A 26672-nucleotide genomic window follows, 5' to 3' on the forward strand; every position below is an offset into this window, starting at 1 on the left:
CAATTGGTTAAACGTCCAACTCTTGATTTTGGCTCAGGTTGGGATCTCAGGGTCATGAGATCAAGTCCTGCTTCCAGCTCCATGTTCAATGCGGGGTCGACTTACAAGACTCTCTCTCCCTCCCCCTTTGCCCCTCTTCCCCACTCTCTCTCTCTCTAAAATAAAAATAAATCTTTAAAAATAAAAAAAATTTAAAGATGATGCATGGATGTATCATAAATATATGAAATGTCATTCAACATAATTAGTAATAAGAGAAGTACAAATGAAGACCACAACAAATTGTCATTTTGTGTCACTAAATTGACAAAAAATAAATTTGATAGCAAAATTTGGAGAGGATACTGATCAATGGGAATTCCTACACATTGCTGGTAGAACTATAAATAGGTTAATTACTTGAAAATAGTTTAGAATTAGCCTGTAGAGTGGAACTTTTGTACATTGTACAATCCAGGGTTTCCCTCCTGGGTATAATACCCTAGAAAAATTTTGCCTGGGTGCACAGGGAGATATGTACAGAAAATTCATAGTGACCCTGTTTGTAATAGCAAAAACAGGAAATAGTACAGATGTCCATCAACACGATGATGGGTAAATGAAATTGTAATATATCAACACCCTGGAACATTATTCAGTAGTGGGAATAAGAATAAAAAAGCACTACATGCAGCTACATGGGTGAATTTTAGGACCATAATGTTGAGTGAAAAGGGTAGCCCTAGAACACTGAATATGGTATGAGTTCATCCATATAAAGTTAAACAAAACAAATAGTATTTTGTTTGGGCAAAAACATATAAATGACAAAAACTTTTTTTTTTTAATTAAGAAAAATGATAAAACACAAAATCTAAGAAATGGCTAACCTTTGGTCAAGAGATAAGTAGATATGATAATGTAGGAATAAGTAGAAGAAAGCTATTGATAATGGTCTAGTTCTTAGGGTTAGTGGTGGGCTCAAAAGAGTTCAGTCTAATATTTTGCTGTGTAATTTGTGCACATAGTATATTCTTTTATCTGTATTAAATGTCATATTAAAGTAATATATTTGTTTTTCAGAAATCTGCCTGAACCTTCGAGATCCTCCAACTAACATAATTATCATTCCAGAAAAGCAGGTGAAACCTGAATGGAGATTGCCAAAATTAAATCACCGCTTTATCACAAGGTAGAATACTCATGTAAAATACCTTAAATATTAATTTTTAACTTTAGCCACTGAAACAGTATATTATTATTGCTCAAAATCTACCCCAAATTATGGAGTATCAACTATATAGATATATATTTTCACAATCATAATTTTAGAATGCTTTTTCACTGTTTAAAGATACAATATTTAACAATTTTGCTTTTTTTAGGTCAGAACTGGATGATATGCCAGAAAATCACATCTGTGATGTTATTGGCATTTTAGTTTTTGTAGGAAGGGTCCAGCGGTCAAAAAAAAAAGGTAAGCTTTTAAAATTGAAAGCCATAAAAAATATTTTGGTGAATAGTTCTGTGCTCATATATGCATAATTGTTTACCTTCATTTATTCTAATATCCTATCCATATAGAAAACCGTGAAGATTTTTGGTCATATCGTTGGATTCACATCGCTGACGGGACTTCAGAACAGCCATTTATAGTGGAGTTGTTTTCTACATCTCAGCCAGAAATATTTGAGAATATTTACCCAAGTACTCAATCCAGTATTTGCATCTTTTTATTTTTGGAAATGGGGGCATTAACTTAAAATGTTAAAGTGTGTACTGATTTACAGGGTGGCACGATACTGAGTTAGCAAATTCAAGCAGTGTGATAGCATGTTTAAATTTTTTCTGTATTAATATTATATTTGGTATTACAGATATTAACCACCTTCTGGTTGTCTAGTCAGAATTAATTTGGGATTGAAACCAGTTTTTCAGAAAACAGGTGCTCTTATCAATTCTCATTATTAGCATTTCAGGCATAAAAGCTTAACATTCAGTGAAACTAAAACATAGGCAATCAGTTCCCTTTGTATCCATTTTGAAATTGACTAAGTAGACCACAAAAAAGACAATGAAGACTTTACTAATATCGAATTAACTGGTAGAGGCTTGACAGACTGTGTAATTAAATAATGACAGTATGATTTCATTTGAGTATTAAATTAATATTACATTGGCAATGTTATACCAGCTGGTCAATATTTTAGTTACTTTGGTGTTGACATTTCCCCCTTGCATTTATTCAGATACAGAGGTATTTTTCCCACTAACTTTATTCATTTGAAAACATTTTAGGTATGCTTCAGATCTATTATGATAAGAAAAAAGTATATTTAATACTTTTTAACAACTTCAGTGAATTTTTCCTTATACCAACTTGTACTACTACAAAGCTATTATAGCTACAGTGTGTTATTTCACTGTTTTTTCAAGTGATTATATGAATAAAATACTGATTGTTAAATGTTTGCCAACACTGGGAAAACTCCCAGTCTTGACCATACGTAATTTTTAAAATCAACAAGGTAAAAATTGTAGAGCATCAGGATACTTAGAGACCATATAAAGAGTTGTTCTGCTACGCCTTTATTGGTTATTACAAAATAGCATTCCACACCATTCAGATATTACCTTATTAGTTTCTACCATCTGCTTGTGAGATTAAAATTTTAAAATATATCTGGATGGAGCTAAACCTCATGCTAGCTATTGAGGGAGAGGGCAGAAAGAATTTTAGCCAAAACCAAGGCATGGGCTTCCAAGGTGAGTGGAGCTATGATTTCTCATGTAACTTCTCTCAGGGCATAAATGATTGATAGTGATGACTTCTCATGACAATTCCATTACCTCGTTTTAGGTGGGTTTTATGGCCAGGGCCCTCTCTCTTTGTAGCCACTTGAAACAACAAGTTGACACAAGTTTTAGATAATGATTTTTTCACAGAAATGTTGCCAAGTATACATGTTCTATTTCTTCGGATAATGGAAAATACATCTTTCTAAGAAAGCCTTATACAGACCTTGGTGAGATTTACTCTAGTACAGTAGTTGACAACATTTGCAATTTATGTTCATATTTTGACCAAGATGAAAAAAATTATCAAATGATTGGTGAGTATTGAGGGGGCTTCAGGCCCATGAAGGGGAACATGACCAAGTATCTTCTAGAATAATACCAGAATCCTTTGGTAGTAGGGAATCTTTTTTTTTTTTTTTTTTAAAGATTTTATTTATTTATCTGAGAGAATGGGAGACAGCATGAGAGGGGAAGGGTCAGAGGGAGAAGCAGACCCCCCGCTGAGCAGGGAGCCCGATGTGGGACTCGATCCCGGGACTCCAGAATCATGACCTGAGCCGAAGGCAGTTGCTTAACCAACTGAGCCACCCAGGCGCCCAGTAGGGAATCTTTTTTACTTTTGATTAAGGAGAGTGAAAAACCAAGGAGAATTAATATTGAGTGTTTGCTATGTACCAGAAGCTCGTACATGTTATCTCATTTTGTACTCCTAGTTACCTTCTTCAAAGTTGATGTTTTTACAGATTCACAGGTGAGGAAACAAAGGTCCAGAGGAGTTAAGTAGTTTCTTGGATGTCAAACAGCTAGAAGGTGTCAGGTCGGAATGTCTGATTTTTAACAGTCATGAAATGAGAATTAGAAGTTTCTGTGATATTCCTATATCAAGATCTTTAACCATGAATAGTGACATATTTGTAGTTTTGTAAATAAAGGAAGAGTGATGTTAGTTGAGAGTTACTCAGTCATTTCAACAGATTTATTTTTGTTGCTATAAGATAAAGAATTAGGAAATGTTAGATACAGTGAATGGATTTATCGTTATCATACTCTAGGGAAGTATTATCTCAAATGAGAACTTACCATTATTGTGAGATACAAGTATTTACATTTATTTCTTCATTTCCTAGTTCATAAGACCACAACCATTTTGGGCATGTGATAAGTTAAAATTTAAAAAAATGTTGTTGGCTTAATGAAACTTTACCTAACTAATTGATAGACAGTTGAAAACAATTCAGCAAGGTGAATAGTAAAGAATGGGTTGTATAAGCCCTGTCATGGAGACTTAAAGTCTAATTAAGATAAACACATGCATAAGGAAATTCAAGTTAACAGTGTATACCCCTATCTGGTGGAAGGAGTCAGAGTAATTCAGGGATCAGTGTTAGATTGGGTTAATCAGTAAAAGCATCCTGGAGAAACTAAGCGTTTTTTCTCTGTAGGAAATAACTGTTCACACTCAGTTGTATGCCTGATTAGAGAGACTTGCCATCTTCAACTGTGCAAGCAGTAACTTCAGTTAGGTGCAGCCACTGTACTTTCTAAAGGAAAAGTAAGTGTTAGATCCTTTATCTAAAGAAAAAGGTAAGTGTTAGATCCTTGTTGCTCCCAGTGTGGTCAAAGGGCTGGCAACACTAGTATCACTGAGAGCTTATTAAGAAGTGGAGAATCTCAGGCCCCACTCTAAAACTACTGAATCTGAATTCGCATTTTAACAGTTGTCCCAGGTGATTCCTATGTTCATTAAAGTTTGAGAAGCACTGTGTTAGATACTGATCTTGGTATGTCCTCTTTGAAAGGCCAAAGTTTCTTCATAACTGTTTTCATTTTCTACAGTGACCTATTTCGTGTGTACACAGTTGAAAGTTGTCAGGAATGACACTCAAGTACCTAAACTGCTTTACCTAACCACTACAAATGAGAGCCGAGTGTTTATTACTGGTGAGCAATATCTTGGTTTATACTTTATTGGAGATGTAATATATTTTCTATTAATTAAATTAATTTTTACATCCCAACATTCAACCACAAGATAGCTTTGTTTTGACTTCCTTTATTGCTGTAAGGATGTTTTGGCAAAGAATATTTAGCCTATGAAATGTATTGCTTCTAGATTAATTATGACGGAAGCAATGATTTTGTGACTCACTGGAGAATTGCATTTATGTCCTTGGGTTAACTTTAATTCCTGCTTGATGTAAGGTAGATAATCATAAATTGCTTTGATAGATTGAAGACTGTTAGGCCCTATATCACAATATGGATACAATAAACAATATTTTTAAGTACTAACTAAAAATGTTCATCAAATTTTGGTCCCTGATCTCAGATTTTACTTATATAACAAGAAGAGTCTGATTAGTTGTCTACAAGCACATCATTTTTCTCCGTTCTTTCTGATAACGGGGTCAAAACAATAAAGTTTAAAGTTTCCAGATGAGTGAAGAAATAGTGTGGAGTGGTGTGCTTACTCACATACTACCATGTTGATAATTAAAAAATTTGTCAATAGAAGAGTCCTAGGAAGGATGTAATACACATCTTTGTCAATACCTCATTTTATAAATACTAACAATAATCACATGTAAATGATACTGTTAAATATGTTTTAAGAACATGAATTTAAATGCTGAGGTATATCATAGGCAATTCAGTTCAAACATGATGCCATACCTTTAGGTTAATACATGATTTAAAAATCAGTTTTTTAAGAAGATGCCAACCATTTTGATAGTTAGAAAAATCCAGATTATTAGTTTTCTTTTCATTATGACTTTGTCCTGTAGGCAGCTATGGTTTAGTCCACTTAAATTCTAATATGTCTGATTTCCTTCTCAACGTAGGATTGGTTTACTGTCTTTGATAATTTTTGTATACATATTAAGTGTAATCTGCTACACAGTGAATAAATGAACTTCTTTTCTTGGTGACACAAGAGATTATTTTGATATACTGTTTTTATACCAAAAAAGTCCATACAATTCATTACAGTGAGTTTTTTTTTCTCATTTTTTGGTTTTACCTTTCTTGCAAAAAGGTCATAGAGGCCAGCCATATACCAACGACACCAAGGTAAAAAACTTTATTCATTGGATTAAAACAAGGACCGATTCTGAGGAAGTGAAGAATACTGTTATTGGTGGATATTACCCCTATCCACCAGTGCCAGAGACATTTTCAAAGTATAGTAGTTCTGTCAAAGGTACTAATGTAATTATTCGTCATGTATGATATGTTTCTATGCCATACGTGTGATAGATATCATGAGCTAATATGTAGCAACACTTACTGATAAAAATTTTGTCTCTATGAAGATCTAAAAATACATGTCATGCCTCCTAAAGGTTAATATTTGGATTTTATTAGACTAGGAGAAGGGAGAACATAGATGATGACTAACTGGACATCATATCTTGATTCAATGTTATTGAGATCAAATCTGACTTTAGTAGATCCAACTCCTATGACATTACATACAGAGACTAAAGATATCAAGGAGACACTGGATAATTTGATAACAAAATACTGACACTGTATTATGCTACTCTTGTGGAATGATATATATTGGATATTACACAGTTGAGCGCTACCTTTAAATAAAAATGACACCAAAATAAATGAGGTGCAGAATAAGTACTGATGAGAGGCCTAACATTAATTTACTTTAGTAGAATTAAGATATGATGGTTGAAGAGTTTAATATAAGTATATTCTTTTTTTAAAAGCTGTGGGATAATTGCATGGTTTGGGGGAAAAAAGAGAAACCTTGAAATACTGATCTACCATCATCTAAATATTGGCATCCTCTTGTACTTCATAATGCCAGCAATATGTAGTATATGGTTGTATATGTTAAAATGTATATTTCTGTGCAGTGGCTAGGCAACACTTTATACTTTGAAATATGATGTGTAAATTACAGTTGACCCTTGAACAACACAGGTTTGAACTTTACAGATCCACTTATATGTGATTTGTTTCAATAAATACACATACAGTACTGTAAATGTTTTTTTCTTAGGATTTTCTTAATGTTTTCTTTTCCCTAGATTACTTTATTGTAAGAATACAGTATATAATATTTATAGAAAATATGTGTTAATCAACTGTTTATGTTGTTGATAAGGCTTCTGGTCAACAGTAGGCTCTTAGTAAAGTTTTGGGGGAGTCAAAATTTATACATGGATTTTTGACTGCAAGGGGTTTGGTGCCCCTAACCCCCCTGTTGTTCAGTGGTCAACCATACATTCAATATGCAAAATTTCTGTTTCAAATTAAGACTCCAGACTAGAGGACTGTATCGCAATTTAACTGATAACTATATTTTGCCTATTTTACAAAAATTGCATAAGGGGATGATGTCAAGCATCAACATAAATTTCACAAATTTAAGTTATGTAGCAAGTTTATGATTTCATGTTGTGAAATGACATTGCAAATCTAATTCTTATTTTTATCATTTCAGTTCTTTAAAACTTACAATTTCCCCGGAATTATTCTTTTGCAGTTGAGTCGCTCTTGACAGCTATAAGTGAAGTGAGGAAGGAGATTGAAGACTTGCAGTATAGGGAACAAAAGCGCATTGCAATTCAGGGAATAATTACGGTTATAAAGTATATCCCCCATGCCAGTGCAACTGAAAGTGCCTCAGCATCAGAAACACTTCGGGTATGGTGCCAGAGAATTAATAGTATATCTCTGAATGCACTGTGATCATGATTACAATTGGTACCTTGTACATTTTATTCAGAACTCACATGATGTAATGATGTAAACCTCAGAGGGAAAAAAAATCATTTATGTGTTTCGTTTGTTTCCTTTTTCTCTCATTTATTTTGGAGCAGGCTGGGCTGAAGTTCACAGCCTCTGATATTTCCCAAGGCCTTCAACACTTGGTATCTTATTTTTGCTTTCTGCATAATTTGAGCCTATTATGATTCTTTTTACTTAAATTCCCAGGTGGTATGTATGATTATATTCTTTCCATTCCTTTTGTCCAGGCCAGAACTATAGGAACACTTTCACAGGAAATTTTTATCGTCATATCTGGCATGGCAGTCTCACCCAGATTTTTTAAGACATAGCAATGACTCTTGTAGGATAAAGGCTCTAGTAGAAAAGGCCATTACTGGAATCTAGGCACAATCAAGACAAATGAGTTAATTTTTTCTGTGAATTTGTCTTTTAAAAACTTATTTCTAGGATTTCTGTTCATATGGAAATAGCATCTAATCCAACTTTTCAGTTATATTAGTATAAGAAGGACTTTTATTTACTTTCCTTTAAAAAATATTTTAATACCAGATGCATTAGGATAAATATAATCCTATCTATAAATCAGCTTTATGAAAGCACTTTTATGATTGCAAAAATGTTGTCATAACTCTTAAGATTATAAAAAATGGATAAACTAAAATTATAGTCTTTTAAGAAAAATAATTTTTGTGAATGTTTAAAATGTTTTCTCTAAATTTTTGGTTTTAGAATGCTAACCGACCCTCAACATCCCAAGCAGCTAGGAGAGAAAATCAAAGTCAGGAAAGAGATAATAATAAACGGCATCAAGATGATGATCCTATGAGCTCTCAGTGTTTTCAAACTGCATATACAAGCTTGAGCCCTACCAAGAAAAAAAGAATTCTGCAAGGGCCATATGCCAAACTGTAAGTCATTTGTATTAAGTATACACGTAGCATATTATTTTTTTTTTTATTTCTACCGTGTAAAATGACCAATTCCACTAGAAATGGTATTAGTTTTCTAGGGCTGCTAAAATCCAAGATCAAAGCATTGGCAGAGTGAGTTCCTTCTGAGGACTGCAAGGCAGAATCTCTTCCATACCTCTCCCCTAGCTTCTGGTGGTTTATGGCAATCTTTGGCATTCCTTGTCTTCTAGAAGCATCACTTCAATCTCTGTCTTCATTTTCACATGGCATTTTCCTTGTGTGCATACCTGTGTTCAAATTTTCCCTTCTTATAAAGACACCAGCCATATTAGACTAGGGACCTATTCTGGAGTACTGTTCTACTCCAGTAAGACCTCATCTTAATCAATTATATCTTCAGTGACCCTATTTCCAAAAAAGGTCTCATTCTGAGGGTTATTGAAGATGTAATTGGTTATGTATTGGTAGTCATATTGATACTTAGTAGGGACATGGTTCAGCCCATAACAGTCTGCCCTCTGACCCCTAAAAATTCATGTCCTTCTCACATGCAAAATATGTTCAACCCATCAGAACATCCCAGAAATCTTAACCCTTACTAACATCAACTCTAAGTCCAAACTCTCATCTGAACATCATCTAAATCATGTACTGTTGAAATGCAGGGTGATTTCATCCTGGGGCAAAATTCTTTACATCTGTGAACCTGTGAAACTAGACATGTTATCTGTCCAAAACACAATGATAAGACAGGCAGAGGATAAGCATTCCTATTTCAAAAGGGATAAATTGGAAAGAAAGGGGGTCATGCATCACAAGCAAGTTCAAAACCTAGCAGGACCAATTCCAATTGATTTCAAGCCTCCAGAATTATCCTCTCTGGCAGGATACTATATCTTCTGGGCCCACCAGGATGGTAGCCCCACTTCCTTGGCCCTGAGTGCTGCCCCTGCCCTCTGGAACTGAGGGATCATTGTCCCTTTTCTTGAAAGATAACACATGATCACTGCTGGTTATCTCTTATCAACTCATTTCCTGACTGTAGAATCCCAGAAATCGGATTTCATCCCACCTATGTCCCTTTCAGTCCAAGCTAGCAGCATGCCTACTGAGATGGTTGATGGGATCCACAAATCACAGGCCTTGGGCAAATGGTTGTCCAACAACACTGTTGGTGTTCCTTCCAGAGCAAGCTTTCTCATTTTTGCAGTATAGATAGGCTGAGAATTTTCCAAGTATCAAAATTTTGGTTCCTTTTTTCTTAACAATTTCTCAACTTCTCTCTCCCCTCTTGTATTTTACTATAAGCAACAAGGAGAAACCAGGCTTCACCTTCAACACTTTGCTTAAAAATCTCTTCAGCTAAATATGCAAGTTCACTGCATACAAGTTTCACCTGCTACCCAACAGAACACAATTCAGCAAAGACCTTTGCCACTTTATAACAAGGATCGCTTTTCATCCAGTTTCCAATAACCCATTCCTCATTGCTGTCTGAGACTTAACCGGAAGCACCTCTTACATTCATATTTCTAGCAACATTCTGTTCATAACAACATATATACTCTCAAAAAAACATACATATTCTCTAAGACAAAAAGCTTTCTCTCAGAACTCTTTCAGCCTCTATGTAATACTCAATTCCAAAGCCACTTCCACCTTTTAAATTATTTGTTACAGTAGCACTCCACTTCCTGGTACCCAAATCTGCATTCATTTTTTAGGGCTGCTATAATGAAGTACTAAAAACTGTATGACTTAAACAATGGAAACTTAAGACCTCACAGTTCTGTAAGCTAGAAGTCCAAGATCAAAGTTTCAGCAGGGTCAGTTTGTTTTGAGCACTGTGTGAAAGAATCTGCCCCTTGTCTCTCCCCTAGCATCTGGTGGTTTTCTGGCAATCTTTGACGTTCTGTGGCTTGTAGAAACCTCACCCCCAATCTGTGTCTATGTCCAAATTCCCCCTTTTTATAAGGACATCAGATACATTGGATTAGGGGCCCACCCACCCCAGTATGAACTTATTTTAACTAATTTATCTCTTCAGTGAAACTATCTCCAAATAAGATTACATTCTGAGATACTGGGGGTTGGGACTTCAACATGAATTTTGGGGGACATAATATAACCCATAACAGAACCCTCTTATCTGCCACGCTTGGCATGGACTACTTGACAATGAGTTTAAAATGAGGAACTACAAAAAAAAATACATTTTATTTAAATTTAAAATACTATAGCTTATATTTGTTGACCAGTTATTTTTTTTTATTTTTTTTAAAGATTTTATTTATTTATTTATTTGAGAGAGAGAGAATGAGAGACAGAGAGCATGAGAGGGAGGAGGGTCAGAGGGAGAAGCAGACTCCCTGCCGAGCAGGGAGCCCGATGCGGGACTCGATCCTGGGACTCCAGGATCATGACCTGAGCCGAAGGCAGTCGCTTAACCAACTGAGCCACCCAGGCGCCCTGTTGACCAGTTATTTAAGCATGAATCTTTCCTATATAAACTTTATCCATTATGAACTGTATATAATTAACATTTTTGGTTTTTCTGAAGCAGAAAGATAACCAAGACACTAATAAAGCAGTTGACGTATAGAATCATTTTAGATTTTAAGATTTTTTAAAACTCTAGTCTTTAATGGTAGTTGTGCCCAATCAGGGAACTGTTTTTGGAACTGTTTTGTATCCTGAGCTTATATTCAGCAACCTTGATAAATTCACTTATTCTGAGTTTGTAGGGTTTTTTTTTTTTAATTTTCTCTGTATAAGTCGTGTAATCTGCAAATACTTGTGGTTTATGTCTTCCTTTCCAATCATTTTGCTTTTATTTCTTTTTCTAGCATTATTGTACTGGTTAGGACCTCTACTACAGTGTTGAATACAACTGGTGGTAGAAACCACCTATGTCTCATTTCTTTTTTCTTTTTTTAGTGGTCTAAGGATATTTATTTTATTTTTTCACAGCTTTATTGAGATATAATTGACATATATTACTTTGTAAATTTAAGGTGTACAGTGTGATGATTTGATACATGTATGTATTGCAAAATAATTACCACAATAAGATTATTTAACACATCCATGACCTCACATAACTATTATTTTTTTATAGTAAGAACATTTAACATTTACTCTTAGTAACTTTCAAGTATGTATTACAGTACTGTTAACTGTAGTCACCATAATGTATGTAGGATCCCTAGAACTTATTGTGCCTCTCCTGGTAGGTACATCAATGTGTTCACCAACCACGAAGATCCACCAAGTCTTGATGTCCAGATTTTTGGGGAGTATTTCATTACTTAGGCATGATAGATTAAATTATTGGCCATGTGATTGAACTTGATCTTCAGCTCCCCTCCCCGTAATAGAGGTTAGGCTAGTTCGGTGTTTCAACCTTTGAGCCATATGCTTAATGTATCTGATAACAGTTCTTATCTTCAATCTGTCTAGGGGCTAACCATGAGTTACCTCATTAGCATAACGGAGGTACTCTTGTCACTATGGAAATTCTAAGGGTTTTTGAACCAGGAACGAGAGACAAAGACCAGATATGTTCTTTATTGTGCCATAGTTCTAAAGTTCAGCTGTTTTCTTTCTCAGCTGTAGAAAGCCCATTTGATTCTTTTTTAGATATTTACTTTTGAGGTTGTATATCTGTTTTGTCCATCTAGATCACCTGTTGATCTGCTTCTGTTGGTATAATAATAAGAAATATGACCATTTAAGAGCTTATATTAACATTTTAATACAAATGGTAGCTAGTGAACCATGGTGCTCTCTGTTAGATAGTAAAATGTAGTCAAAATCCATCTACTCATTCAAAAGTTAGCACTGAGAAATAAAATATAATCAACAGACATTAAAACTTCTTCAGTTCAGGGCGCCTGGGTGGCTCAGTCGTTAAGCGTCTGCCTTCGGCTCAGGTCATGATCCCAGGGTCCTGGGATCGAGTCCCACATCGGGCTCCCTCCTCAGGGGGAAGCCTGCTTCTCCCTCTCCCACTCCTGCTGCTTGTGTTCCTGCTCTCGCTATCTCTGTCTCTGTCAAATAAATAAATAAAATCTTTAAAAAAAAAACAAAAAGCAAACAAAAAAAAAACTTCTTCAGTTCATTCTCTTGGTAATATGTACTCTATAAAGAGAGAAAATTAATCACGCCATGGTTAGATGAATCCTTAAAAATCATTTTCAAAAAAATCATTTTCAATTCTCCTCCTAAGAAAAGCAGAAGACACCATAGGAAAAGTTTTTAAATAATGGTTGTTGCCTGAAAAGCATTTGCTAATTTGAATTAATGATCACAAAGACTTTAGCATTTTTGATCATTGTAAATTATTGCTAATTTGCTTATATTAGCAATTTCTCAAAGAAATTCTATATTCTGGTCCTTTTTGTATAGTATCTTCTGCTTTTCTTAGGTAGAAGGCACTGAAAATATTCCTTCATTTAATTGTATAGAGAATTTCAATATACAGTGTAAAATTATTTATATTACATCATTTGAACGTCAACATCCCAGTGAGGAAGGCACAGGATAATTATTTCAATTTTATAAAAGAGAAATCTGAGATTCAGAAAAGATAAAATATAGGGTTTATACATATGTGTATGTATATTAAGTACTTTTAATTTCTGTGCATGAAAGATACTTTCTAAGACCTCAATAATGTTAATTATAATCCTGATATAAAGATGAGAGAATGACATTCTATAGAATCTGTATGACATTTACCTAAGGTCAATAAGTTGACAAAAGCGCAAGATTAGAGTACAACTTAGAGTCTCTGACATAATTTTTATAATATTCTGCCACTACCCAGCATATGCAATGTTCTCTTCCTATAGCTCTCTTTTCCCTCTCTTCCTCAGTTATTTTTCTACACTTATCTTTTCACTTTTCATCTCTCTTTTTTCATTTTCCTCAGTTGATACCTGTAGACATTGTATACCTCCACTTCTGTCATTTATCCCCTCATCTTTAAGACATTTAAGTCCTACAAATGGATGATTACATATTCCAGTAAAAATCTCCTAAGCTACTTTTTAAAAGTTCTGTACAATGTAGTGGTGCTGTTAGGGTTTTGAAAACTATTTCTTCTAATTTGTTTCAGATGGAAAAAGTCACTTCCTAATCATATGTATTAAAAAGTAGATACATGCTGTTTAAGGATCTCAAAATACATGTAATTTAACTATTCTTTAGTTAGATTTCTTTCACAGGTGATGTTTTCAGCTTTCTAATTTCTAGAAATACCATGTTTTCAATGACTGAAAGAAGTTCAAATTACAACTATAAAATATGTTTTTATTTGCTGGGGTTTAAAGGTAAATAAATGGATGCACGCTTCCTTCATAAAAGCTACTTCTTTTTAGTTCATTAATAACTCATTAGCAAAATAACGAATACTACCATTATAAGAAAAAATCCATTGATAAAATAAGTTGAGCAATATTACGTGGCATTCAACAATATGACATTCTGTTTTACTTTATGCTTTTAGTTTTGGAAATGCAGTAGAAAAAACTCATCACAGAAATATGCTAATAGCCCACAAGGTGGAAATCTTTCCTTATAAAAGTAGGCTTCTCCTCAGTTTCAGAATAAGATACTTCCCTTTTCCTCCATTTATTTCAGTTCAATAAATAGTTATTGAGTAGATAGTATATAGAGATACAAAAATAAAGTCTATACTTTTGTAGACTTTATAACAGAGCTTATAGCAGAATCTGTTGGAAGAGACAGACTCATAAACCTGTAATTTGGACACAGAGTGATGAATGCTGTGATAGAAGTTTATTCATGGTGCTATGAGAGCAACAGCATGTACAAGGAGTAGTGAGCTTTGACTAGAGATCAAGGATGGCTTCTTTTAGGAATTAATGCTTGAGTTAAATTTCAAAGGAGGAATACGAGTTTGAAGCAGCATGAGACTTACAGAAAACTTTGAAAAGAGGCTGGAGGCTGGACAGTTAGGCCAGACAGTTTCCCAGATATATATATATATATCTCCATCCATCCATCTTTAGTTGCTATTTAATAAAGTTAAATACTTCCTTTTGTGGAATACGCCTTATTGAAAGAACATTTAAATCTGCAGTAGTATTTGGGGTGCCTGGGTGGCTTAATCGGTTAAGCATCGGATTCTTGGTTTTGCCTCAAGTCATGATCTCAGGGTTGTGAGATCAAGCCCTCTTTTGGGCTCTGTGCTGAGCGGGGAGTCTGCTTGGGATTCTTTCCCTCTTTCTCTCCCTCCCCCTTTGCCCCTCCCCCTACTCGCTTGCTCTCTCTCTTCCTCTCAAGTAAATAAATAAATACAATCTTTAAAAAATCTGTTGCAGGGGCGCCTGGGTGGCTCAGTTGGTTAAGCGACTGCCTTCGGCTCAGGTCATGATCCTGGAGTCCCGGGATCGAGTCCCGCATCAGGCTCTCTGCTCGGCAGGGAGTCTGCTTCTCCCTCTGACGCTCCTCCCTCTCATGCTCTCCGTCTCTCATTCTCTCTCTCAAATAAATAAATAAAATCTTAAAAAAAAAAATTATAAAAAATCTGTTGCAGTAGTTGAACTAAGTTATATATGCATATTTGTTCCTAACTTGTATATATTTTTCCTTAAATTTTTAGTGCATTACTTTAAGAAACTAAACCTATATATTTTGCAAACTGATTGAATTAGAATAAATTCTGAATGGAACCAATTAGGTTTTTTTCATTCAAGTGTCTTTTTGTAATTATTTGTTATCTTTTTTCCATCTTTTATAGGGTTCCCGTACCTCAGCCAGAAACTTCTGCACAGACAAAAGGAAATAAACCAGACATGCCAAGCATTTTCCAACGTATGTTGCTTTGATGATGATTATTATTTATGAAATCTTTATGGAACATTATTATATACAGATTACTATTTGATTTTATTCTGCATTTTTGTGTCATGCCTCTCTCTAGCATAATATAAGTACTTTAAATAGATATATAATGTTACTTTTTTTTGTTTTTTATTTACATTAGTTTAGGTCCTTGTCAAAAGTACTGGTCTCAATTTTAAAACAATTTGGTATCATCACCAAAGTGAAAGTAAATATAAACAAGCCTATATTTACCAATTTGGTTATTTGATAATACATCCCTTCAAATATAGGGATTTTTAATTTTTAATTACCAGAAGAATAAAGTAGGAAGTTTAATTTTTATTTGAAAATAAATAAAGCTTAAAAGGTAGTTTTAGTTCCTTTCTTTGCTAATGGGTTGACTGGTTTGAATATTGGGTTCATTTCTGAAGAAATTTCATAATACTATTTAGTTCCTTAGAGTGGTTTAAATCTGATCTTATAAGGGTCATCTCTCTGGACTAAACTTTTTAACATTTTATGTCTCTCTTGCTTTTTGAGTTATTCTTATCTTGAGGTTGACTTCTTGTCAATCTGGCAGATCAAGAATCCACAAAAGGATCTAAAGTCTGCATCCCCCCCCAAAAAAAATTAAAACAAAGAAAATAAGGGGGGAAATCATTATAATATAAATATATGACCAAGCTCAGAACAAGAATGAAAAATCCTTAGGTGCCAAAAACAAAAGAATTTAAATTTAGCAGTGAGTAAGACTAAAACTAAAACTGCTCTCAGGCATTTCAGAACTAGATAGAGGCCTAATTGATTGTGGGCTGAGGTGTAATAACCATATGGAAAGGAGGGTCCAGACCACAAACCTCGTACATGTGAAGTAGGACTAATATAGAATTGGAAGGTTATGAAAGACCAGAGAAAGTAGGCCCATCAGCATGGGGAAGTGTCAAGGAGCTTCCTGTATCCTCTGGGCAATGGTTGGGAAAAAGTCCCACCTGAGAGAAATTGAAATCCCAGACCTGTGCAGCATTGAGGTGTGGTCACCGTTCAATTGACTATAATGGTGAGGACACTGAGCTAAGGAGTTAACAGTAGCATCTGGTCTGAAATCAGTGAAACCCTTAAAGTTTTGACAAAGGTAAGTGTGAAACTGCCTCAAAGGGAGACATCTTACAACCTAGGGTATTTGGGACTCCTATAGAAAATGTCTACAGAAGATGAATTCATGGTTAAAAAATTACAAACGTTCCAAGAAAATGAACTTCTTTGAGGCAATGTGATCAGATGTAATGTGGGAAAATTTATAGCCTAGGAACTAGAAATACTAAACCAATCAGAAAGAGGGTTTAAAATAAATACGTGTTTAAAAAGTTAAAGGAATGAACAGAAACTGTAAGTTAAATATATAAATACATATTAAATGTATATTAAATTTAAATTTGATTTAATAATTATATATTAAATTTATATTTAATAAAATATATATTAAACATGACACATTTAACTTAATATAGTTATTAAGTTAAATATATAAATTTAATTTATATATTTAATATATAGTTATTAAAATAATGATATATATTTATAATGTATAAATTAATTATATGTATTTATCAAATTAAATATATAAACTTAATGTATAATTTATTAAATTAAATATATTAATTTAATATATTAAATATATGCTTTGAAGAGGAAGCAAATGAAGAGATAATTAGTACATTTGGAAGATAGATACAGAGGAAATCACACCAGAGATAGGTAAAGAGATTGGAAAGGTAAAAAAGAAGTTGGGAAACATGGTGGATAGGGTGAGAAAGTTCAATTTATATCTAAGAAAAGTTCCAGGAGGACATACTAGAGATAATCAGGAAGAAGCAATATTTGAAGAGGTACATTTTCAAAATTAAGGATATATATGAATCATTAGATTGAAGGATCACAAAGAATCCTAAGCAGAAAAATTAAATAAATTTATATGCAGACCTATCATAGTGAACCTGCACAGCATCACAGATAGTAAGTAAATGTCTTAAAAACTGCCAGAAAGAAAATGCCTATTTATCTACAAAAGGAATATAATTAGACTAGAAGATTTCTTTTTTTTTTTTTAAAGATTTTTTTTTTTTTAATTTTGTTTATTTGACATAGTGACAGAGAGAGAGGGAACACAAGCAGGGGGAGTAGGAGAGGGAGAAGCAGGCTTCCGGCTGAGCAGGGAGCCGGATGCGGGGCTCGATCCCAGGACGCTGGGATCACGACCTGAGCTGAAGGCAGACGCTTAACCGCCTGAGCCACCCAGGCGCCCCAGACTGGAAGATTTCTTATCAGTGACAATAGATGCCTGAGATAATGGAATAATATCTTCAAAATGTTGAAAGAAAATATTTTCCAACCTAGAATTCTATGTTGAAATGAACTTTGAGGGTGAAATAAATATATTTTTAGATATTCAGAGACTATGAGAATTATTATTCATATTGTCTCAATAAGTGAGTTACTAAAGAATTTTGAAAGAAGTAAAATGAAACCAAAAAGAGGTATCAAACTGCAAGAAGAAATGGTGAGCTTAGAAGTTGGTAAAATATTGGTAAATATAAATAAAAACAGGCAGTAAAAATTAATAACAATGGTAAATAATTTCATGGGATTTGAAATAAAGTAAAACTAAAATACTATTTAAAATAAGATGGGTGGGAAGATGAGAATTAAAGCATTCTTAGGTTATTGAATCTTTATGGAGAAAAGTAGTGGTTGATGAACTGTAGGCTTTGTAAATTCAAACATGAAATTTAAAATTTTAAGGGCATGCTAAAAGAATAGGTATAGAGGGTATAACTTTCAAAGCAGCAGTACAGAAAAAAAGGGGGAATTGTGAAAATTTAATCAGGACAGTGGAAGGTGGAAAAGAAGAAAAAAAGAAAGGAAAAGCATGATTAAGAAAAAACACAAAATAACATAACTGAGGGGCACCTGGGTGGCTCAGTTTGTTAAGCATCTGCCTTCAGCTCAGGTCATGATCCCTGAGTCCTGGGATCAGGTCCCACATTGGGCTTCGGCTCAGCAGGGAGCCTGCTTCTCCCTCTGACCCTCTCCCCTCTCATGCTGTTTCTCTCTCTCTCTCTCAAATAAATAAATAAAATCTTAAAAAAAAATAACTGAAATAGTTCCAAATACATCAGTAATTTCAATAAATGTAAACATGTTAAACTTTCAGGTATCAGTTTTAAAAATTTAATCTAGTTATATGTTGTATATAAGAGACACTTAAGCAAATTTATATAGAAAGGTTGAAAATAAAGGAATGGCAAAAAATATATACCTGACTTATCCTAAGGAAAGGTGGTATAGCAATATTAATATGAGATAAAATATGAAGCAGAAACTGTAAATAAAGATAAAACAATATAGAATGATAAAAGTGACATTCTACCCAGAAGATAATAACAAACAGGAATGTATACATCTAATAATATAACCTCAAACTGTAAATAACCTGGTAGATTTATTTTTTTAATTTAAAGATTTTTTTTATTTAAAGATTTTATTTATTTGTTTGTTTATCAGAGAGAGAAATGTGTACACAAGCAGGGGGAGCAGTAGGCAGAGGGAGAGGGAGAAGCAGGCTCCCCACTGAGCAGGGATCCCAATGCAGACTTGATCCCAGGACCAAACCGAAGGCAGACGCTTAACCAACTGAGCCACGCAGGCATCCCAACCCAGTAGATTTAAAAGGAGCAATTGACAAATTTATGGTCATAACACACTCCTCTCTTAAAGTAATAGAACAAGGAGACAAAAAATTATTTAATAGGAAAGCACACATATATTGATGAAAGCCAGTGATAAAAAACAATCTTAAAAGAAGCCAAAGGGAAAAGATAAAAGACACATTATATACAGAGGAACAAAGACAAGTATAACAACAGATTTCTCTTCAGAAAGTATATTATCCAAAAGACAATGAAAAGACCTGTAAACCTAGAGTTCTATACACAGTGAATATATCTTTTAAAATAGACAAAATAAAGATCAAAACAGAAACTGAGAGAATTCATCACCACCAGACCTGCACAATGAAAAATAATAAAGGAAGTTCTTCAGGCAGAAAAATAATAATACAGATGGAAATTTAGATCTAAATAAAGGAAAGCACCAGAAATAGTAAATGTACAGGTAAAATAAAATATATTTTCTCAATTTTTATCTCTTTTAAATGAAAAATAATAAAAATGTAAATTTTGTAGTTTATATAGACGTAAAATGTATGACAACAAGTGCACAAAGGCAAGAGAGGATATGGAGATATACCGTTAGGAAGTTCTTACACTATATGCACAAAATGGCATAAAATCCCTTGGATGTAGACTGTAATAAATTAAAGTTGTATATTACAAATCCTATAGCAACCCCTAAAAAAAAAAATAGCTAATATAAGTCAACGGTAGAGCTAAATGGAATTATTTTTTAAAATATTCAATCCAAGAGAAGGCAGAACAAGAGAAAAAGGGACATAAAGAACAAATGAGTCAAATAGAAAAAATAGCAAAATAACAAATTGCAGCCCTGTCATACTGTTAATTACATTAAAATAAATAGTATGAACACCCCAGTAAAAAAGCAGAGATTATCATATTGGATAAAAAAGTAAGACCCAGCTATATACCATCTCAAAAGACCCTCTAGGGGCACCTGGGTGGCTCAGTCGGTTATGCGTCTACCTTTGGCTCAGTTCATTATCCTGGGGTCCTGGGATGGAGCCCCACATTGGGCTCCCTGCTCAATGGGAGGCCTGCTTCTCCCTCTCTCTCTCAAATAATAAAATCTTTAAAAAAATAAAAGAGATCCACTTTAAACTTAAAGATACAATATAAAAAGATGGAAAATATATAGCATGTAAAAGAAAGCTGGAACGGCTATACTTACATCATCAAAGTAGATTTCAGAGCAGGGAATTAAGAAGAATATTACAGGGGCGCCTGGGTGGCTCAGTTGGTTAAGCGACTGCCTTCGGCTCAGATCATGATCCTGGAGTCCCGGGATCGAGTCGCGCATCAGGCTCCTTGCTCAGTGGGGAACCTGCTTCTCCCTCTGACCCTCCCACCTCATGCTCTCTCTCTCTCTCTCATTCTCTCTCTCTCAAATAAATAAAAAAAAAAAATTAAAAAAAATCTTAAAAAAAAAAGAATATTACATTATTTAAATTTGTCCAAGAAAACATGCCAATCCTAAATGTGTAGGCACCTCACAATAAAGCTTCAAAGCGCATGAAAACTACTAAATTGAGAGGAGAAACAGACAAATTCATAATTATGTTTGAGGACTTCAGCATCCTTTTCTCAGCAATTGATAGGAAAACTAGACAGTAAATCAGTAAGAATATAGAATACATTAGCACTATCAACCAACTTGAGCTAATTGATATCTACAAAACACTCTACTTAACAATGGCTTAATACATATTCTTTCTAAGTACACATAGAACATTTACCAAGATAAACCATATTGTCATAAAACAAGTCTCAATAAGTTTAAAATAATCTAATGGAGAAAAGCAAACTCAAATAGATGGAAGGAAATTCTGTATGTCATCAATTCCAAGATACCCATTTTTGCATATTTTAACATCTCTGAAATTGGGATGCACATTCCAAAATGAATTATACATCATGATTTCATTGGCAAAGTATTTTTTTTCTTAATGGCACATGAAATAATGGTGTTTTACAATTTGCAGTATTTTATTTTTATTTATTTTATTTTATTTTATTTTTAAAGATTTTTATTTTTAAGAAATCTCCATACCCAATTGTGGGGCTTGAACTCACAACCCCAAGATCAAGTCACATACTCACCCGACTGAGCCAGCCCGGCACCCCTACAGCATTTTAGATTCAATAAAATAAAAGAATAAAATTAAAAACAAATTAGTAGAATATAAAACAAAAAAGAGAATAGCAGAACCTAAAGTTGGTTCTTTTAAAAGATTTACACAATAGAGAAACCTCTAGCAATACTGACCAAGAATAAAAAAGAAAGCTACAAATAAACAGTTGTAGAAAAGAAAGAGTATTAAACTTATAATAACCATTTTTAAAACTACAAGAGAGTATTATAATTTAATTTGCACACATTTCTAAAATTATCCAAAGCCAAACTATTTATTGTTCATAGATACATATATAGGAATTTACTCTGGAATGGAAAAATACATTGCTAATTAATGATATTAGTTGTCTCTAGGGAAGGAAGGAAGAGAATACAGGAAAAGTAAAAAAAAAGGAGATTTAAACCTGATCTTCAATGTTCTATTTATTTCATTATTTCATTCATATTTTATATGAAACCAAATCAATGCAAATAACTTATGAGGCAATGGGAAAATATGAACAAAATACTTGATAATATTTTTGAACAAAATATTTGATAATATTTAAAAATTACTATTAATAATATAAGTGTTATATCATGTTTATTTTCTTGTTTTAAAAAGTCCTTATCTTTTAAAGATACACATCGAATTATTTATAGGTGAAATGATATCTCAAAGATTGGCTTTAAAATAGAGAAGTAGTGTTGGGAGTAGTATAGTATATACATGAAAGAATGTTGGCCATGTGGTGATAAGTGTTAAAACTTGATGATAGATACATGGGGGTTCATTGTACTCTCCTAGCTACTTTTAATGTTTTAAAACCTCTACAATAAAAAAAGTTTAAAACATGAAAATATTTGAAGCAAAGGTGGTAAAATATAAGTCTGAGAATGTGTAATTCTAGGTATTGGATATACTGGTAGTTACTATGGTATTCTATGTATTTTTACAATTTTTCTGTCTAGAGAAGGTAAAAGGTAAGTTTAAAACACTAATTCCTAAAAGATGAATAGAGTTTTGTCAAATTACCTAAGTGTATATAAGCCTACAACAGTTTTAGCACAGGTACAAAAATAAGACATTTCATGGAAATCTCAAGGAACCACCAACTGTTGAGGTGTTACTAGAGTGAGTATAAAGTGTTAAGGCAGGGAGTAGTCTAATGGCTGAAGAAATGTTAAAGATTGACATTAATGGAGGACCTGGTATGCCATATGAAGAAACTTGGACTTTCTTCTCTAGACATTAAGGGCGAGGTTTTGGAAGACATTAAGCAGTGGTGTGGCATAATTTAATTTACATTTTAATAGCTTACTCTGATGGCTATGTGGGGGACAGGTTTAAGGAAAACAACTCTAGAGTCAAAGACACCAATGAATGATGATAAAGACCAGGAATAGAACAGTGGTAATAAAGAGAAAAAGATGAAAAGATGAGAGAAAAATTTGAAAATACAATGAATCATATTTAGGTATTGATTAAAACTGAAAATGAGAAGAGTCAAGGATGCCTCATTTACCTACTCCTTGTCTTAATTTAATGGACTTGGTATTCTAGTTGGGGTGGGCAGTTGTATTAGTTTGCCAGGGCTGCCATAAAAATGCCACAAAATGGCTTAAACAAAAGAAATTTTTTTTTTCACAGTTCTGAAGGCTACAAGTCCAAGGTTTCAGCAGGTTTGGCTTCTCCTGAGGCCTCACACCATGGCTTTTAGATGGACATTTTTTGTGCTGTGTCCTCACCTGTTTGTCTCTCTGTGTGTACACATCCCTGGTGTCACTGTATATCCAAATTTTCTTCTAAGGATACCAGTCAGATTAGATTAGGGCCCACACTAACAGCTTCATTTTAACTTAATCACTTCTTTAAAGTCCCTATTTTCTTTATACAGTCACATTGTAAAGGATTGGGGGTTAAGGATTCAAAATATAAATTTTGGAGTAATACAATTCAGCTCATAGCAGCAATGTCATTAACTAAGAAATTTTTATTATGAAAAATTTCACATATATACGGAAGTGAACAGAATAGTATAATGAGCCCTCATTTTAAAATATAAGTCTTATTTTTCTTTAGGTATGGCAAGTCCATCAGATCAGAAGACAACTGCCATTGAAAAAAATAGTCACTATATTCACAAATCCCAAGAGAAGGGGACACACAGTGAATGCCATGGGAAGCACCAGGGTCAGTTAGGAGGCAGAGTGACAGGAAAACAGGGCATGAGCCTTTATTGTGGCTTCTGTGAGAACAAGCACGCAAGGCAGATGAGCAGATTTAGGATTGACTAGTTGCAATAATTTCAGCAGACTCAGGGTTGTAAGGGCTGACCTGAGTTGTCTGGTCCCTGTCCTGGGGTGATTAGGATAGGGGATTAGTGGCTTAGAGTATGAGAGCCCTATAAAGGTGGTTGGGGTGTGGGCTCTGGGTTGGTTGGCTTGCATATGAAAGGTACAGCTCCAAGGCAAGTTGTTTACTGTCTCTAAGAATTGGCTAGCCCTGGGAGGGGCAGTCTGTCCTGGGTCAGCAAAGCCCCAGATGTCAAAGCATCAGAAACACATGGTTAAGATAAATACTGCATGGTCTCACTTATATACAGAATCTAAAAAAATCAGACTCATACAGTCAGAGGGTAGAATGGTGGTTACCAGGGACAGTGACGTGGGGGAAATGGGGAGATGTCAGTCAAAGAGTACAATGTTGTATCTATGGAGGATGAATAAGTCTAAAGATCTAATGTACAGCATAACAAATGTCATTAATACTATACTGAATATTGGAAATACACTAAGAGTAGATTTCAGGTGCCCATCATGTATGTGAGGAGATGATATATTATATGGTAATCACTCATATTACTGTATATATGTATATCAAATCATTATGTTACAAACCTTAAGTATATATAAATGTTATTTAAATACAAAATAAAATATTAGAAAATGGAAACTGAAAAAAAGAAAATTTATAGACTAGCTGAGACTGGAGAGTAAATATTGTCAAGATATATACCTGACAAAAGACTGGTGTGCAAGACATAATTGAACTGCTAATATGCATAATTAAAAATGTAAAGTAACAAACATGGACAAAAGATTTTAACAGATGATTTACAGAACAGATTTAAGAATAGCCAGAAAGGTTATGAAAATGTATTCAACATTATTAGTCATCAGGAAAATTCAAATTAGTACCACAATAAGATATTACTACATGCCCACCAGAATGGCTAACATTCAAAATCTGATAATAGAAAATATTTGTGAGGATGTGGAGCAACTGGAAGTCTTATACACCAGCAGTGTGAATGTAAAGTGATACAACCACATTGCACAAAGTTCTGGCTGGCAGTTATAAAGCAAAATGTACACCTATCTTTGGACTCAGAAATGTCATTCCAAGAGAGATAAAAACCCTATATTCACAAAATGCTTATAAAGAATGTTAATAGTATATTTACTTATAATAGCCCAAACTGGAAATAGCCCAGTTGTTCATCAATGGGAACATACTTTGGTATAGTCATGCAGTGGAATACTATTCATCAATAAAAAGGAACCAACTACTGACACATGTAATAGAGTAGATGAAACTCTAAAATACTATGAAGAGTTAAAGAAGCATTACACAAAAGAGTACATACTATGTGAATTCACTTATATTAAGATCCAGAGCAAGAAAAACTAATCTGTGGTAGAAAGATCACAACAGTAGTTGCCTTAGTAGAGAGGTTGAAGTGATGTGTGGGGATTGACTGGGAAGGGGCACAAAGAAAATTTCGGGTGATGGCAATGCTCTGTATCTTGAGGGGGATTTTGGTTACCTGAGTATATATATTTGTCAAATGCACATAATTAAGATTTGTGCATTTCATTGTAAATTTTATATGAAAATATTTTAAACAAATATTAAATTGGTTAATGATATGTATGCTGAACCACTTATCAGAAAGGAAACAGAAGTCTACAATTTATTTGAAAAGAATACAAATAAGGTGGATTAACGGATGGATAGAGATGGACATAGCCTGTGCTTTAAAATGGGAGAAACTAAATAATGGATATATAGTGTTCTTGTAAAATTCTTTTAATTTTGTTGTATATTTGAAATTTTTCACAATAAATTGATGGAGAAAATATAGTATGAAGGAAATTCTTATATGAAGAAAAAGCATGGATAATACACCCATGTTATCCATCACCCAGTTCCCAATAGTTATCAACCCTTCATCAGTCTTGTTTCATCTATACTTAACACCCACTCATCCCTAATTATTTGGACACATATTATATCAATTCATCTGTACAAATTTCAGTATATATCTCTAAAAGATAAGGACTATTTTAATATGACCACAATATCATTATCATACCTAAAAAAATTGGCAGAATTTCTTAATATCAAATATCCACCTACCATTCCAATTTCCAGTTGGCTTATAAATGTCATCAAAAACTTTTTTTCATTATTTGAATTAGGATCCAAATACGGTTCTCCTATTGCAAGTGTCAGATCTCTTACAGATTCTTTTTTTAAATTTTTTTTTACATTTTAGTTCACATACAGTGCAATATTGCTTTCAGGAGTAGAATTCAGTGATTCATCACTTACATACAACACCCATTGCTCATCACAGCAAATGCCCTCTTTAATACCCATCACCCACTAGCCCATCTCCTACCCAACTCCCTCCATCAACCCTCGGTTTGTTCTCTATCATTGAGAGTCTCTTATAGTTTGTTTCCCTCTCTCCTTTTTCTTCCCCCTCCCATATGTTCATCTGTTTTGTTTCTTAAATTCCACATATGATTGAGATCATATGGTATTTGTCTTTCTCTGACTGACTTATTTCACTTAGCATAGTACACTCTAGCTCCATCCATGTTGTTGCAAATGGCAATATTTCATTCATTTTGATGGCTGAGTAATATTCCATTGTGTATATGTACCACATCTTCTACAATATTTGTTCTTAGTGTCTACTTATTTCACTTAGCATGTTTTCAAGGTTCATGCATGTTGTAGTGTGTATCAGAACTTCATTCCATTTTATGGCTGAATAATATTCACATATATATATATGCCAATATAAATATAAATGTAAATGTATATATACATGCCACACTTTATTAATCCATTTATCTGTTGATGGACACTTGAGTTGTTTCCACTTATTAACTATTGTGAATAGTGCTGCTATGAACATTGGTGAACAGGTATTTGTTTGGGTCCCTGTTTCCAATTCTTTTGAGTATATACCTAGAAGTAGAATTGCTGGGTCATATGATAATTCCTTATTAAATTTTCGGGAGCTGCCAGACTATTTTTCATAGCAGCTGCAGCATTTTACATTCCCATCAGGAATGTATGAGGGTTCTAATTTCTCTAAATCCTTGCTATAACTTCTTTTCTTTTTTCTCTTTTTTAAAAATTATAGCCATTCTGGTTAGTGAGAAGTGATATATCATTGTGATTTTGATTTGTATTTCGCTAATGACTAATAATGT

The 26672-nt window shown here is 33.8% G+C and overlaps 1 protein-coding gene across 1 annotated transcript in view; it reads left to right on the forward strand.

Annotated features, from left to right (window-relative positions):
- RADX (RPA1 related single stranded DNA binding protein, X-linked) overlaps window positions 1–26672 on the forward strand; it is an 82388-nt gene that overhangs the window by 18706 nt on the left and 37010 nt on the right. The window contains exons 4-11 of the mRNA XM_045863744.2: window positions 1063–1171; window positions 1365–1456; window positions 1564–1686; window positions 4615–4719; window positions 5816–5980; window positions 7286–7446; window positions 8263–8441; window positions 15211–15284. Coding sequence (XP_045719700.1) covers window positions 1063–1171; window positions 1365–1456; window positions 1564–1686; window positions 4615–4719; window positions 5816–5980; window positions 7286–7446; window positions 8263–8441; window positions 15211–15284 — 1008 coding nt within the window. The remainder of the gene's footprint in view (window positions 1–1062; window positions 1172–1364; window positions 1457–1563; window positions 1687–4614; window positions 4720–5815; window positions 5981–7285; window positions 7447–8262; window positions 8442–15210; window positions 15285–26672) is intronic.

The sequence above is a fragment of the Mirounga angustirostris genome, unplaced genomic scaffold, assembly GCF_029215605.1.
Source record: "Mirounga angustirostris isolate CCGP_5_RB_7025 unplaced genomic scaffold, mMirAng1.0.hap1 SCAF_11, whole genome shotgun sequence".
Lineage (NCBI taxonomy): Eukaryota > Metazoa > Chordata > Mammalia > Carnivora > Phocidae > Mirounga > Mirounga angustirostris.